This window comes from Ranitomeya variabilis, chromosome 1, assembly GCF_051348905.1.
Source record: "Ranitomeya variabilis isolate aRanVar5 chromosome 1, aRanVar5.hap1, whole genome shotgun sequence".
NCBI lineage: Eukaryota > Metazoa > Chordata > Amphibia > Anura > Dendrobatidae > Ranitomeya > Ranitomeya variabilis.
In genome coordinates, this window is record NC_135232.1 from 996,885,039 (window position 1) to 996,900,604 (window position 15,566).

The 15,566-nt window shown below is 46.7% G+C and overlaps 1 protein-coding gene across 3 annotated transcripts in view; it reads left to right on the forward strand.

Moving 5' to 3' along the window:
• CLCN3 (chloride voltage-gated channel 3) overlaps nt 1-15,566 on the forward strand; it is a 146,296-nt gene that overhangs the window by 27,627 nt on the left and 103,103 nt on the right. For 2 of the 3 annotated variants that reach the window (XM_077279495.1, XM_077279492.1), the window contains exon 2: nt 13,861-14,036. In XM_077279495.1, coding sequence (XP_077135610.1) covers nt 13,877-14,036 — 160 coding nt within the window. In that variant the 5' untranslated portion in view covers nt 13,861-13,876. Of the gene's footprint in view, nt 1-13,455; nt 13,590-13,860; nt 14,037-15,566 lie in introns of those variants that run through there. The other variant, XM_077279493.1, reaches the window with a different exon arrangement.

Genomic DNA, 15,566 nt, shown 5'->3' on the forward strand with positions numbered 1-15,566 from the left:
CTGGAGTTCGTGCTCTCACTTACGGCACCGCAAGTGACAGCAGGAACTGCGGTGAACTCTCACGGCGGCGTAGTGATGCAGTGACTGGAGGTATGCTCCCGCAGTGTATCACCGGAGGCCTGGTAGAGCGGTCACAACTCCCGATGTGACGGTTATACATGTGAGATCGCCATGGGACACTCGATATTAAATGGACTACTGCGGAAAGGTAAGCATATGGTGGTTTAATTTATTTTTGTTGCAGGAGATAGATGGCATCGGGGAATTTGGTGAGAATGAATGTTGTATGTGATTATGTAAATGTGTGTTTTTTTTGCTTTTTTTTACACTTGAACACAGTCGCCGGATGATGTTATATGTGACAGCAGACGTAGCCGGATGGGAGCAGTAGTCCCATCAGACCATGTCTGGCTACACACACAGACACTTGCACACAGCCGCGCATGCGCACAGACACGCAGACACCCACACAGCTGTGCGCACACACACACATATACACAGAGACAACGGCAGACACCCGCACACTGAGACACCCGTACACACACAGATACACACAAACACCCTCAGACAGACCCGCACATATTCTCCGCTTACCCATAGTCTCAGCCCACACACATTCTCCACCCACACATTCTCCACCCACACACTCTTCCTCCTTCATTTCTGCAGCGTTTTTGGCACGCTAATCCGCAGTTAATCCTCAGACCTTTTTACACCTGCGGTTTTGCTTCGGATTTGACTGACTCAATGTAAGTTAATGGGTGCAGAAACGCTGCAGATCCGCAAAAAGATTTGACATGCTGCGGAAAATAGAACGCTGAAAATCAGTGCGGAATCTTCCGCAGCATGTGCACACCAATTCTGGATTTCCATTGATTAACATTGCCTGAGCACTCTTTGGCCGCCGCGATAGCCATCTGCGCACGCGCGGATGCCCGCGGCCATTTTCCTGAAGCCGCGGCCAGCAGAGCGCCGCGGCCAGCAGAGCGCCGCTTCTGCGCACGCGCGGCCAAATCAAGATGGCCGCGCCCACCGACCACCAATGGAATAACGGACATCGCTGCTATTTTCACACCCCTGTGCAGGAGTCGGGACCTTGGACATGCGCACACCACTACGCCACCAACGGAAAACTACGCAAGATCTGGGGGAAGACACCACGCCCATCCGACCTGACCAGCCTGATTGACAGGCGAAAACGACTACTTTGGTAACGTATTTCTGCAGCATAGGTGGGGAATCGGGGTCCACAAACTACACTATTGTAATGCACAGCTCAGGCCCTATTTAACAGTATTTTTATCTCATACCGAAAAAACGGGGTGACAGGTTCCCTTTAAGTATTCACAGTTCAGTTATGTTGCTGGATGTAATGTGTTGTATACTAACCAATTTGTGCTTTCACTTTACAGGCGAAAGAGTTATCAAGCGGTGGCGGTTGATCAGGGATCTCTTCAAGAAGGAGTTCAACAAAGAGATGCAGGCCCTGAGTGGATCAGGAGGACGCAGGAGCAAGTACAAGTATGCTAGAGTCCTGTCGTTCCTCCGGTCGACTATGGTGAGCAGAAGGTAAATATTCCCCACCCCATTCAATAAAAAACGTTTACATGTCTAACACTTTTTTGGGTTTCAGCCAGGGCCAAGCAATAACAATATATTAATTACATTTTTTTTTTTTTTCGTTTTTCCACAGCACCCTCTGCAGCACTCAGGAGCCTGCAGAGTTGAACCCTTCTGGAGCGATCCCTCAGGAGTCCACTACCGAGGACCACCTCGACAGACCCGACCCCTCTGCACCTTCCCAGTCTTTCCTCACATCTGATCCCTTGGTCCCATCCACCAGCGCTGGAGCATTGTGGCCGACTGCGTTACATGAAGCTGCTGGTGAGGATATAGCTTTTCCTTTACCCCACCCCTCTGATGCTGCCATCTCTACAACACCTGTGGGTTCTGGGCGGCAGGAGGGGTCAGGAAAAGAGCTATGCGCCCGAGTTCTTGCATCTAAATGCATCCTTCCAGATCTGTCTCAAACTGTTGTCTGAGCAAATCACTGCAGGATTTAATTTGCTCAGCAACAGTATTCTTGAGTTGCACACACGCCTGGATAGGATGCATTCAGATGCAAGTAAATCGCCAAACCACACCTTTTTCCAGGCAGTACTCGAGCGCATGGACAAATTATCTCCTGATCAGCAGATGCATGTAATGCAAGCATGCCAGTTTGCCCTAGCTCATGTTACTTTCCAAGCCCTGCCACGGTAGTTCCTCCTGCACCTGCCCCACCTCCAGCCACTGTCCCTCCTCCCCCCTACTATACAATACCAGCCATCCTACCCCGTACCAGCATCCTGCCCCGTACCAGTTCAAAACCACATCATCCTCGCCTCCACTCCCTGCCCAACCTCTACTCCCTGCCCACTACCACCAGACTCCTTCAACACCCATCATGCCCCAAACACAACCCTCTTCTCCACCCACCACCTCTTCTGCCTCCCAATCCCTCCACTCCACCCCTCAAACCTTTCCAATTCCCAGCACTACTCCCGGTTTCAAGTCCACCCGTTCTCTGTCTTTATCCTCCCCTTCACCTGTTTTACCTATTCAACCGTCACCACCACAATTCTCTCTCCACACTCCCACTGTCGAAGTGTCCCAATCTGACAGGCCCTCCAGTATTATCTCGACCCCACACTTTTTAAATTTATGAAACTTTTTGTAAATTTGTAAATAAAACAGTTTTTCTGGTTTTAAAATTTTTGTCTTTCATTTATTAAATTATAAGGTTTAATACTTTGGGTAAAAGAAGGTACAATACTTTGGGTAAAAAAGGTACAATACAACCAAACAGGTACAATACATTGGGTAAAACATGTAAAAAACTGGTTGTATTGTACCTGGTTGTGATTTACCCAAAGTTGTTTTTTTTTTACATGTTTTAATGTATTGTATTTGTTTGGTTGTATTGTACCTGGTTGTTATTTACCCAAACAGGTACAATACATTAAAACATGTAAAAAAACTTTGGGTAAATCACAACCAGGTACAATACTTCTGGGTAATAAGGCCCAAGACAAAGTTTTCAAACTATCTCATCCTGCCAGTCTACTCTTCCTTGAGGTGAAATAAAGTATTCAGCAAATTTGTCCCTCATTCTGGAAACTGACACAGAACTTCTAAAAGTAATGTTCTGATAATCAAGCAAGGTGGTTTCTTCAAAGTGGTCATCAATGCAAATCTGTTCCTTGCATATAAACAAAATTGTGCAGGACCACACAATCTTTCACTTTTTAAAAGTTTTTTTTTGTCAGGTCCAGTACCCCTCCACAGAGAGAGAATGTTAGTCTCATAAGAGGTTTTCACAGGTACCCATTCACATGGAGACGTTTATTCTCAGCGAGGAAGGAAAGCATAGGACCTGGTATAAGAGAGATGCCGTAAAGTGGCTACCAGGTACACATAAAATTGGCCTTTTTTATGCGCTAAACGCTCTCATTTTTCATATTTCTAGTGCAGCAATGCAGTTCAATTTTCGTGTTTCATGTTTGCATGTTTTAGCGCTGCAGTGTGCTGCCTTATTTGCTTGACACACAATCTTTCACAACCCCCGTCCACAGTGTCAGTCTTCAGGTTGATAGCGGTCAACAGAACTCGCCATTTTGCTGTTAGAATCCCAAAAGTGCACTCCACCATTCTTCGTGCTCGTGTTAGTCGGTAATTAAAAATTCTTTTAGTTTGCGTTAATCCACTACTGGAGTATGGCTTCAGCAGGTGTTCTGAGAGTTGGAACGCTTCATCTCCAACACATACAAACGGCATTGGCGGCCCCGAGGTTTCAGGCAGTGGTCTTAGGGGTGGAAATTGGAAGTTGTTTCCATAGTGATGACGCCCCATTGCAGACACTATAAAAACTTGAGAATCATTGGAGCGGCCGTAGGCCCCAATATCGACCGCTATAAACTTGTATTGAGCGTCTGTGATGGCTATGAGCACAATGGAGAAATATTTCTTATAGTTGAAGTATTCAGAGCCAGATGCAGCAGGTTTCACGATACGAATATGTTTCCCGTCCACTGCACCCAAGCAATTGGGAAACAGACAAATTTGTTGGAAGTTGTTGGCAATGTCCAGCCAACTCTCCGTTGTAGGATGTGGTATAAATTCGCCATGTAAAGAGTCCCACAATGCATGGCAGGTGTTTCACTATTCTGGATATCGTAGAAATCCCGAGTCTGAACTGAAAATGTAGTGACGAAAGTGATTCTCCAGTTGCAAGGAATCTGTGAAAAAAGCAAGGCAATAATTACTACAAAATATCAGCAAAAACAATCTATATTATTATTATTATTAATAATAATAATATTTATTGTTATAGCGCCATTTATTCCATGGCGCTTTACATGTGAGGAGGGGTATACATAATAAAAACAAGTACAATAATCTTAAACAATACAAGTCATAACTGGTACAGGAGGAGTGAGGACCCTGCCCGCGAAGGCTCACAATCTACAAGGGATGGGTGAGAATACAGTAGGTGAGGATAGAGCTCGTCGTGCAGCGGTTTGGTTGATCGGTGGTTACTGCAGGTTGTAGGCTTGTCAGAAGAGGTGGGTCTTCAGGCTCTTTTTGAAGATTTCGATGGTAGGCGAGAGTCTGATGTTTTGTGGTAGAGGGTTCCAGAGTAGGGGTGATATGCGAGAGAAATCTTGTATGCGATTGTGGGAAGAGGAGATAAGAGGGGAGTAGAGAAGGAGATCTTGTGAGGATCGGAGGTTGCGTGTAGGTAAGTACCGGGAGACGAGGTCACAGATGTATGGAGGAGACAGGTTGTGGATAGCTTTGTATGTCATGGTTAGGGTTTTGTACTGGAGTCTCTGGGCAATGGGGAGCCAGTGGAGGGATATATAATTGTCTAAGGGTTTAATTGTCTGTCTGTCCTGGAAATACCGCGTCTGATTGGTCGAGGCCGCCAGGCCTCGACCAATCAGCGACGGGCATTGTCCTCCACTGCTGTCAAGTGCCGCCATTGTGTTGTCTAAGAGTCTAATTGTCTGTCTGTCTCGGAAATCCCGCCTTGCTGATTGGTCGAGGCCAGCAGGCCTCGACCAATCAGCGACGGGCACAGTCTGCCGCGAATTCTGGAATCATCATTGTCCTCCACTGCTGTCAAGTGCCGCCATTGTGTAGGGTGTGTGCCTGCGTCTCCCTGTATGGGCGGCATCTCCCTGTGTTTCTATCTTAGAATGGGTCGTAAACGAAAATACGCCAATGAGGATGACAGAAAAGCAGCAGCAGCAGCAAGAAAACGACAACATCGGGAACAGGAGACACCACAACAAACTGCCGCCAGACAAGCCCAGGATGTGGAATCTCACAGACAACGTCGCCAACCGGAGACACCACAACAAACTGTTGTACGACAGGAACAACATGATCGCCAAATTCATGAAAAACGAATGCTCTACCAACTAAGGCACGACCAGGACATTATTCAACAACTTGCACATTACGTAACAGACAATGAAAGTACAATTCATGAACACTACTGTGAATGCAGTTTGCTCTAAATGCGACTCTCTGAATTTCATTGATGAAAAACCATCTGACAATCCGTTTACTCAATGCTGCCAAAAAGGAAAAGTTATGCTACCGAGACCTCACTACTCAGATCTGTTTGAGCAGTTAATGAAAGGAATGCGTCATCACAAGTCCTGCGCGCCTGCGCGGAAAGGACCTGCCGTGACGTCACGGTCATGTGACCGCAACACGGTCATGTGACCGCGACGTCATCACAGGTCCTGCGCAACAAGCACCTGCCGTGACGTCACGGTCATGTGACCGCGACGTCATCACATCCTGGGACCGGAAGCTGCCGCCTGCACCCCACACAGGCGACAGAGCTACAACGCGCCTGCGGAAGGTGAGTGTATGTTCATTTTTTATTTTTTTAACCTGTGTCATACATGGCTGGGCAATATACTACATAGCTGAGCAATATACTACGTGGCTCTGTGCTGTATACTACGTCACTGGGCAATATACTACGTGGCTGGGCAATATACTACGTGGCTGGGCAATATACTACGTGGCTCTGTGCTGTATACTACGTCACTGGGCAATATACTACGTTGGCTGTGCAATATACTACGTGGACATACATATTCTAGAATAACCGATGCGTTAGAATCGGGCCACCATCTAGTCTACTATATAATTGTCTAAGGGTCACTTCCGTCTGTCTGTCCTTCTGTCTGTCTGTCGCGGATATTCATTGTTCGCGGCCTCTGTCTGTCATGGAAATCCAAGTCGCTGATTGGTCGCTGCAAAACGGCCACGACCAATCGGCGACAGGCACAGTCCGGCGGCAAAATGGCCTCTCCTTCCTCCCCGCAGTCAGTGCCTGCTCCATAATCCCCTCCAGTCAGCGCTCACACAGGGTTAATAGCAGCGGTAACGGAGTGCTACCCGCGGCATAACGCGGTCCGTTACCGCTGCTATTAACCTTGTGTGACCAACTTTTTACTATTGATGCTGCCTATGCGGCATCAAAAGTTAAAAGATCTAATGTTAAAAATAATTAAAAAAATAAAAAATCGTTTTATACTCACCGTCCGTCGACCCCCTCGGATCCAGGACCGGCATTTCCCGCTCCTCGCGAAGCTCCGGTGACCGCTCCATGCATTGTGGTCTCGCGAGATGATGACATAGCGGTCTCGCGAGACCGCTACGTCATCATCTCGCGAGACCGCAATGCACACTTGGGTCCCGAGCGCCCGAGGAGCGTCGGTAACCGCTTCGCCTGGATCCGGGGCCAGCGGAAGGTGAGTATATAACTATTTTTTATTTTAATTCTTTTTTTTTAACAGGGATATGATGCCCACATTGCTGTATACTGCGTGGGCTGTGCAATGTACTACGTGGGCTGGGCAATATACTGCGTGGGCTGGGCAATATACTGCGTGGGCTGTGCAATATACTGCGTGGGCTGTGCAATATACTACGTGGGCTGTGTTATACACTACGTGGGCTATGTTATATACTGCGTGCGTGGGCTGTTATATACTACCTGAGCTGTGTTGTATGCTATGTGGGCTGTTATACACTCCGTAGGCTGTGCTTTATACTCCGTGGGCTGTGTTATATACTCCGTGGGCTGTGCTATATACTCCGTGGGCTGTGCTATATACTCCGTGGGCTGTGCAATATACTGCGTGGCTGTGCTATATACTACGTGGCTGTGGTATATACTACGTGGGTTGTGCTATATACTACGTGGGCTGTGCAATATACTACGTGGGCTGTGCAATATACTACGTGGCTGTGCAATATACTACGTGGGTTGTGCTATATACTACGTAGGCTGTGCTATATACTACGTGGGCTGTGCAATATACTACATGGGCTGTGCAATATACTACGTGGGCTGTGCAATATACTACATGGGCTGTGCAATATACTGCGTGGGCTGGGTAATACAGCATATTACGTGGGCTGTGCAATATACTGCGTGGGCTGTGCAATATACTGCGTGGGCTGTGCAATATACTGCGTGGGCTGTGCAATATACTGCGTGGGCTGTGTTATACACTACGTGGGCTATGTTATATACTGCGAGCGTGGGCTGTTATATACTACCTGAGCTGTGTTGTATGCTATGTGGGCTGTTATACACTCCGTGGGCTGTACTTTATACTCCGTGGGCTGTGTTATATACTCCGTGGGCTGTGCTATATACTCCGTGGGCTGTGCAATATACTACGTGGCTGTGCAATATACTACGTGGCTGTGCAATATACTACGTGGGCTGTGCAATATACTACGTGGGCTGTGCAATATACTGCGTGGGCTGGGCAATACAGCATATTACGTGGGCTGTGCAATATACTGCGTGGGCTGTGCAATATACTGCGTGGGCTGTGTTATACACTACGTGGGCTATGTTATATACTGCGTGTGTGGGCTGTTATATACTACCTGAGCTGTGTTGTATGCTATGTGGGCTGTTATACACTCCGTGGGCTGTGCTTCATACTCCGTGGGCTGTGCTTTATACTCCGTGGGCTGTGTTATATACTCCGTGGGCTGTGTTATATACTCCGTGGGCTGTGTTATATACTCCGTGGGCTGTGTTATATACTCCGTGGGCTGTGCAATATACTCCGTGGCTGTGCAATATACTACGTGGGCTGTGCAATATACTACGTGGCTGTGCAATATACTACGTGGCTGTGCAATATACTACGTGGGCTGTGCAATATACTACGTGGCTGTGCAATATACTACGTGGCTGTGCTATTTACTACGTGGGCTGTTATATACTACATGGCCGGCCGCGAACAATCAGCAACAGGCGCAGTCCGGCCGCGAATTGGCACGGGATTTGAACCACGCTTTGCTAATTGGTCGCGGCCGGCTGAATCCTGTGTATTCAATGTATTATTCTAAAATCTTCATAAATAAACTACATATATTTTCTAGAATACCCGATGCGTTAAAATCGGGCTACCATCTAGTACAGTTATAAGTGTGCTTTAACAGTAGGAGATACAATAAAAATGGCTTACCGAAGAGTCACCATCAGATGCTCCACCGGTGAAACTGAGAAGCGGCAATATGTCACTTCTTGCAATGAGGTGTCGAGTCCGCTCCACCAACAAGTCGAAGTTCTCCGCTTTCATCCGCACGAAGCTGAAAAACTTCTCTGGGTTTCCTCATAACTCCATGTATAGTGTAGAATACACCCCACGTGTCATTCTCTGTGCTGTTATTGGGTGAATCCACAAACGCCGCTGACGCATAATGCGCTGCTGTTTCTCTCCCTCCTTCTCCAGAACAATCGCTTTGAAACGATTCGCCTCAAAAGTAAAATCCACAGAAATCTTCAGAATGTTTGCCATCACGCCTTCCATCTTCGCCACTTGCTCTACAACCTGCCAAAGATGGGCTGTAGGAACACTGTATATATAGGTTTTCAGTAGCCAATCACATTTGTGAGCCTCCCATGGGCGTTTTTAAAAACCGGATCCGTCGTAAAACGGATTTAAAAAAAACGGATGCAACGGATCTGTTTTTTAGCTGGATCCGCTAGACGGTTCCGACAAAAAAAATGGATCCGTCGCATCAGTTTTCCACAATTTATGCCGGATCCGTTGCTCCGGCACGATGCCGGATTTAGCCTGACGGCGAAAGCCTGATGTGTGAAAGGGGCCTTAGGTAACTCATTCTGCAGCCAGCAATAGACATTGCAACACAGAGGCTATAGAAGGCAATGGTGCACAATTTCTAATGAAACCCAATTGCAAATATTGTTTTAAGCCCACAGGCATTTAAATAATAAAAAAAATATAACACAAAATGCCCGTGAAGGTATCCATGTATCTTAAATGTAACCTGTCAACTGATTCCTGCTGCTGAAACCACGGACCGCATGAATCCGAGTGCGCCATTGAAGACAAATATTTAGATGAGAGTCCTCAGTGGTTGATACCTTTTAGTGGCTAAGTGAAAAGATGGTAACAAATTGCAAGCTTTCCAGATTATTCAGGTCTCCATCAGGCAAAGAATGATTGTTAGTCTGTGCCTGATGAAGAGACCTGTGTAGTCTGGAAAGCTTGCAATTTACCATCTTTTCAGTTAGCCATTAAAAAGTATCAACCACTGAGGACTCTCAATCCTAAATATTCTTCTATCTACTGGCTTACACAGTACCAAGATATACCGTAGATCTTTCCTGTACCATGGAAGTCAGACTTTCAGAGAAAACATAGTTAAAAGATGCTGGGCTTTTCCCAGCGCTGCTGAGATGATTGCCTGATCTGTCCCATAGCGAGAAACCTGTCAGTCGCCCGTAGCGGGGAGAAGCCGTCTGGAGATGGTGTCAGGCTACTTTTTCCTTTAGCTATGGACCCCAGCCTGAGCGTTTCAAAGAAAAATATTCTCTGCTGTCATTGTGCAGACAGCCTCTGATTCATGCTGCCTGTGGCATGTTCCTTTAATTATTTCCGGTATTGCTAGGGTGAGACAAGCGTGTATTCTCTCATGTGAGATAATTGGGTCAATTATCCAAAGCAATTAAATCAGTTTGATCAGAGTGTGATAATAGTGTGGCTCGATTCTTCTGGATAAGGAGAAAATGGGAAAAAATAGTTCTCCTTTCTGTCAGTCTGTGGAAATTTGGACTGCACTCAAATGTCATCCGAGTGCAGTCCAATCTTTTCCTTGGGCTCAATGGCTTGCATGGGCGAGTGTGATCTGAATATTGGATAAAACTCAGACATACTCATTTTTTTTCCTTAAACCAGCTCTGTCCGAAGAGAAAGAGGACTTGTGCACAGCCCCATACTATAGCATTAGTCGAACGAGCAGTAAGGTGATGTGCATGAGCCCTGTTAGTGGCCCTGTATGGGCGTTAGACACGCTTTGATTGCTATTGTTCATTCCTATTAGGCCTATTTTACCTTGACTGGGATCTGTGGTGGCCGGAATATCTGTGGGGTCCCACTGTGCAGGGACTCTTGTCACTTCAGATTATTACGTTCCAATAAATGCAATTATTACCAGTTTCAGTGATTGTTATGCCACCAATCCAGAGACCGGGGGTCCCTGTTGCCGCACTTGTGTGGAGCAGCAGGAGTGACACTGAGAAATGAAGCCTTGGAGATGACCTGCACACAGCCTCCTGTGCTGCTCGGCCTTTTCTCACTTTCCGGCTGTATGTTGCTGCACATAAGGAGCTGTCTATTTGTATATTTTGCCTGTAGGTTGCTCATTTAGTGAGGGGTGGAGGGGGGGAAGCCATAGAAGTGTATGTCAATAATGTTCAGCTAATTGCCACCTGAGCGTTCTAAAAGGATGTAATGTCTGCATTCAGAGTGTTCTCATATGATCTGAAGCACGCGGGCAGCGCGGGTCATGAGACTGGACTCCGGCTCTTACTACAAGTCAGTCACTTAGGAGCAGTCATCTGGTTTCTCATGAGGAGAAAAGCCGACAGTGCCCAGATTGCTGCCTGCCTGCATGGTACGTATGGTGGTGGGCATTGTAGGTTTTGTGGCTTCTTGGCGTTCAGGTTTCTGGTTCAGTGAGTACTGGAGGTAATGGGAAGCTCTGTACCCGGTGACACATCATACTGGAGGTAATGGGAAGCTCTGTACCCGGTGACACATCATACTGGAGGTAATGGGAAGCTCTGTACCCGGTGACACATCATACTGGAGGTAATGGGAAGCTCTGTACCCGGTGACACATCATACTGGAGGTAATGGGGAGCTCTGTACCCGGTGACACATCATACTGGAGGTAATGGGGAGCTCTGTACCCGGTGACACATCATACTGGAGGTAATGGGAAGCTCTGTACCCGGTGACACATCATACTGGAGGTAATGGGAAGCTCTGTACCCGGTGACACATCATACTGGAGGTAATGGGAAGCTCTGTACCCAGTGACACATCATACTGGAGGAAATGGGGAGCTCTGTACCCGGTGACACATCATACTGGAGGTAATGGGAATCTCTGTACCCGGTGACACATCATACTGGAGGTAATGGGAAGCTCTGTACCCGGTGACACATCATACTGGAGGTAATGGGAATCTCTGTACCCGGTGACACATCATACTGGAGGTAATGGGAAGCTCTGTACCCAGTGACACATCATACTGGAGGTAATGGGAAGCTCTGTACCCGGTGACACATCATACTGGAGGTAATGGGAAGCTCTGTACCCGGTGACACATCATACTGGAGGTAATGGGAAGCTCTGTACCCAGTGACACATCATACTGGAGGTAATGGGGAGCTCTGTACCCGGTGACACATCATACTGGAGGTAATGGGGAGCTCTGTACCCGGTGACACATCATACTGGAGGTAATGGGAAGCTCTGTACCCAGTGACACATCATACTGGAGGTAATGGGAAGCTCTGTACCCGGTGACACATCATACTGGAGGTAATGGGGAGCTCTGTACCCGGTGACACATCATACTGGAGGTAATGGGGAGCTCTGTACCCGGTGACACATCATACTGGAGGTAATGGGAAGCTCTGTACCCGGTGACACATCATACTGGAGGTAATGGGAAGCTCTGTACCCGGTGACACATCATACTGGAGGTAATGGGAAGCTCTGTACCCGGTGACACATCATACTGGAGGTAATGGGGAGCTCTGTACCCGGTGACACATCATACTGGAGGTAATGGGAAGCTCTGTACCCGGTGACACATCATACTGGAGGTAATGGGAAGCTCTGTACCCGGTGACACATCATACTGGAGGTAATGGGAAGCTCTGTACCCGGTGACACATCATCCATTCTGGATTTTGGCCGATTCCAGATTCTGATTTCTTTCTTGACAACATTGTATTAGCTAGAAAATCCTTTTGTTGTAGAATGACCTCCATGTAAATCTAGGATGCTGCGGTAAATAGCGGCTGTGGAATTTAGGGAGTTTTGTAGCTCTCCCTTTTGTCCCATTGCCACATGTGAACACGAACCCAGTGGGTGGCCGTGCTAGCCAAGGGCCTACCAAAGAAATCCAGCTGTCACATTGTGAGGTCCTGTAAAGGGCCTGAAAAGATGAATATATAAGGAACAAATGTGATGACTGGAAAATAAAAATAAAGTAGTGGCTCTTGGAATACTGCACTGCAGGAGACAGGAGCAATCCTATGCACAGGACAGGTGTATGATCACTGGGACCACCACATACACCAGAAGGGGGATCCTGAGCCCTCTGTCCCAGGAGTTTCTATGAAGTGGTGCTCATGTACGCACACTGTAAAGTACGGACCCAACAGATCGACCTCATCTTGGCTGACAAGCTGTTGGCTCCGTGTTTTAGGACAGATTTCATATTCCATTATGTGCAGCCATTGCTTGGTCAGATGCTTAAAGGGAACCTGTCACCACGTTTTTGGAAGATGGGATAAAAATAGCGTTAAATAGGGGCAGAGGTGGGCGTTACATTAGTGTGTGTGTTATGCGTTTATTACCCACCTAAGTTGCCGAAATAACTTTGCAAAGTCTCCGTTTTCGCCTGTCAATCAGGCTGGTCAGGTCACATGGGCGTGGTGTCTTCACCCAGATTTGGCGTAGTTTTCCGTTGGTGGCGTAGTGGTGTGCGCATGCCCAAAGTCCGGAATCCTCTTCCAGGGGATTTAAAATAGCGCGGTGTTCGTTACTGCATTGGTGATCGGTGGGCGCGGCCATCTTCCTTTGGCCGCGCGTGCGCAGAAGCGGCGCTCTGCTGGCCGCGGCTTCAGGAAAATGGCCGCGGGATGCCGCGCGTGCGCAGATGGATATCGCGGCGGCCATTTTCCTGAAGCCGCGGCCAGCAGAGCGCCGCTTCTGCGCACGCGCGGCCAAAGGAAGATGGCCGCGCCCACCGATCACCAATGCAATAACGAACACCGCGCTATTTTAAATCCCCTGGAAGAGGATTCCGGACTTTGGGCATGCGCACACCACTACGCCACCAACGGAAAACTACGCCAAATCTGGGTGAAGACACCACGCCCATGTGACCTGACCAGCCTGATTGACAGGCGAAAACGGAGACTTTGCAAAGTTATTTCAGCAACTTAGGTGGGTAATAAACGCATAACACACACACTAATGTAACGCCCACCTCTGCCCCTATTTAACGCTATTTTTATCCCATCTTCCAAAAACGTGGTGACAGGTTCCCTTTAATTTATAGATGACCGCTAACTTTTCAGGCCGCCACCTTGCTGCCAATCAGGAGTCTGGGAAGAAAGTTAGAATGAAACATTCCCAATTCCCTGGCTTAGTGATTTTTAGCCAATTGCTATGTCATACGGTCAAAGTTTCTCATGGGTTCTATCTGTGTCCGCAGGTTGTAAAGCAGCTAAATGGAGTCTGAGCAGTTGTTTCAGAGAAGTTACTACCGCAACAGTTACAACAGTATTACCAGTGCAAGCAGTGACGAGGAACTCCTTGATGGAGCTGGAGGGGTGATGGACTTCCATACCTTGGAAGATGACCACTTACTGGATGGGGACACCTCTTTGGGTGAGTCTTTATTTTTACATTAAGAGAAGACCAACATGAGATTGATACAGGTATATACATAATAAATAAATATATATACATGCATACATAACATATATTTTAAGGGTAACTTCACACTAGGCGTTTTTTCAGCATTTTTTTTTTCAGTAGCAAAACCTGATCTCTTGGCAGAAAAGAAGCTGCAGAAAAAAGCCTGTTTTCTTTGGATTTCCTTGCTTTTTTGCTGCAGTTTTGGATTGCTGGTTTAGTCTCCTGTGCATCCTGATAAAAGCTTTAGTGTTGAAAAAAAAAACCAACCCCCCCCCCCCCCCCCCCATTCTATAGAATCTGGTTTTGTCACAGAAAGAGCAACAAAACCTGATACCTGTGTTTTTGGTGCGTTTTTTCACCACCCATTCATTTCAATGGGTGAAAAAACGCTGAAAAAACATTGAAAGATGTGACCTGCTCCATTGTGCAAAAAACCATGCAAAGCACAACATCCTGATGACAAAAAAGCCAAGCTGCGTGCATGAGCTTTCTGAAATCTCAGAAATTGCTGGTACCACAAAACACAGCTGAAAATTTGCATAAAAATAGCGGCAAAAACGTCTAGTGTGAACTTAGCCATATACATAGTCGCTAGTTGTCTATACAGATGATAAAGCCAATTTTCAAGAATTTTTTAACGTCTAATTTAAAGAGGTCATATTGTTAGATTTAGGCCTCATTCACGCTCCCGGATTTCAATCTTGCTTTTGGAATTTAAACCAGTAGGTGCCAGTGCTTCCCGGATACTTTTTACTTTCTGTAGTTCCATTGCTCATTTTGCTTTCAAATAGTGATGCACATTACTGCCCAAAGTGCACAATAGAGGAAAGCACACTCAGTTAATTAGGCTAGGCTCACACCTTAAGGACTCGTTTTTTGGGTGAAATTACAGCATTTTATTTTTTTACAATCAGATTCTTTTTATTAAATATTTTTTTAAAATATTTACAACCACAGGGAATATCTCCCCGAATAAGTGACATACAGAAAAGATAACCCCTTTCCAAAACACAAGTCCTGGAACTGTTTTTATCTTGGAAGATTAAAGAGTATCTTCTGTATGCCATATTCAGCGACTTCCGTATGTGCAATAAGACAGGGTCATTCCTCCGATTCAGCGTGTAAACAAGTTAGGTAGGTTTTTTTTTTACAATATTTAAAAAGAACAGTTAATATAGTGACATAAATGATGCAATCCCCTATAGGTCCCATTCTGTCTCTTACCTGTTCCCCGCTGGTCTGTGCTTACTGGGCGGCTTGTCATTGAACACAGTGGGAATACCCGCCCGCCAATCACTGGCTGATGCTTGTCTGTAGCGGCATCTATCACATACGCAGTGCGCAGGTGACGCCGTGGCCAGTACACTCCACTGCACACGCATCAGAGCCACTAGAGCTGCTTTTATATGATTTTTCTATGTTATTCTTCATCTCTACAAATATAGATGGGTGTCAGTCTACCTGTTAGGCAGGATTCACGTTGTAAAAATTTCTGCGACT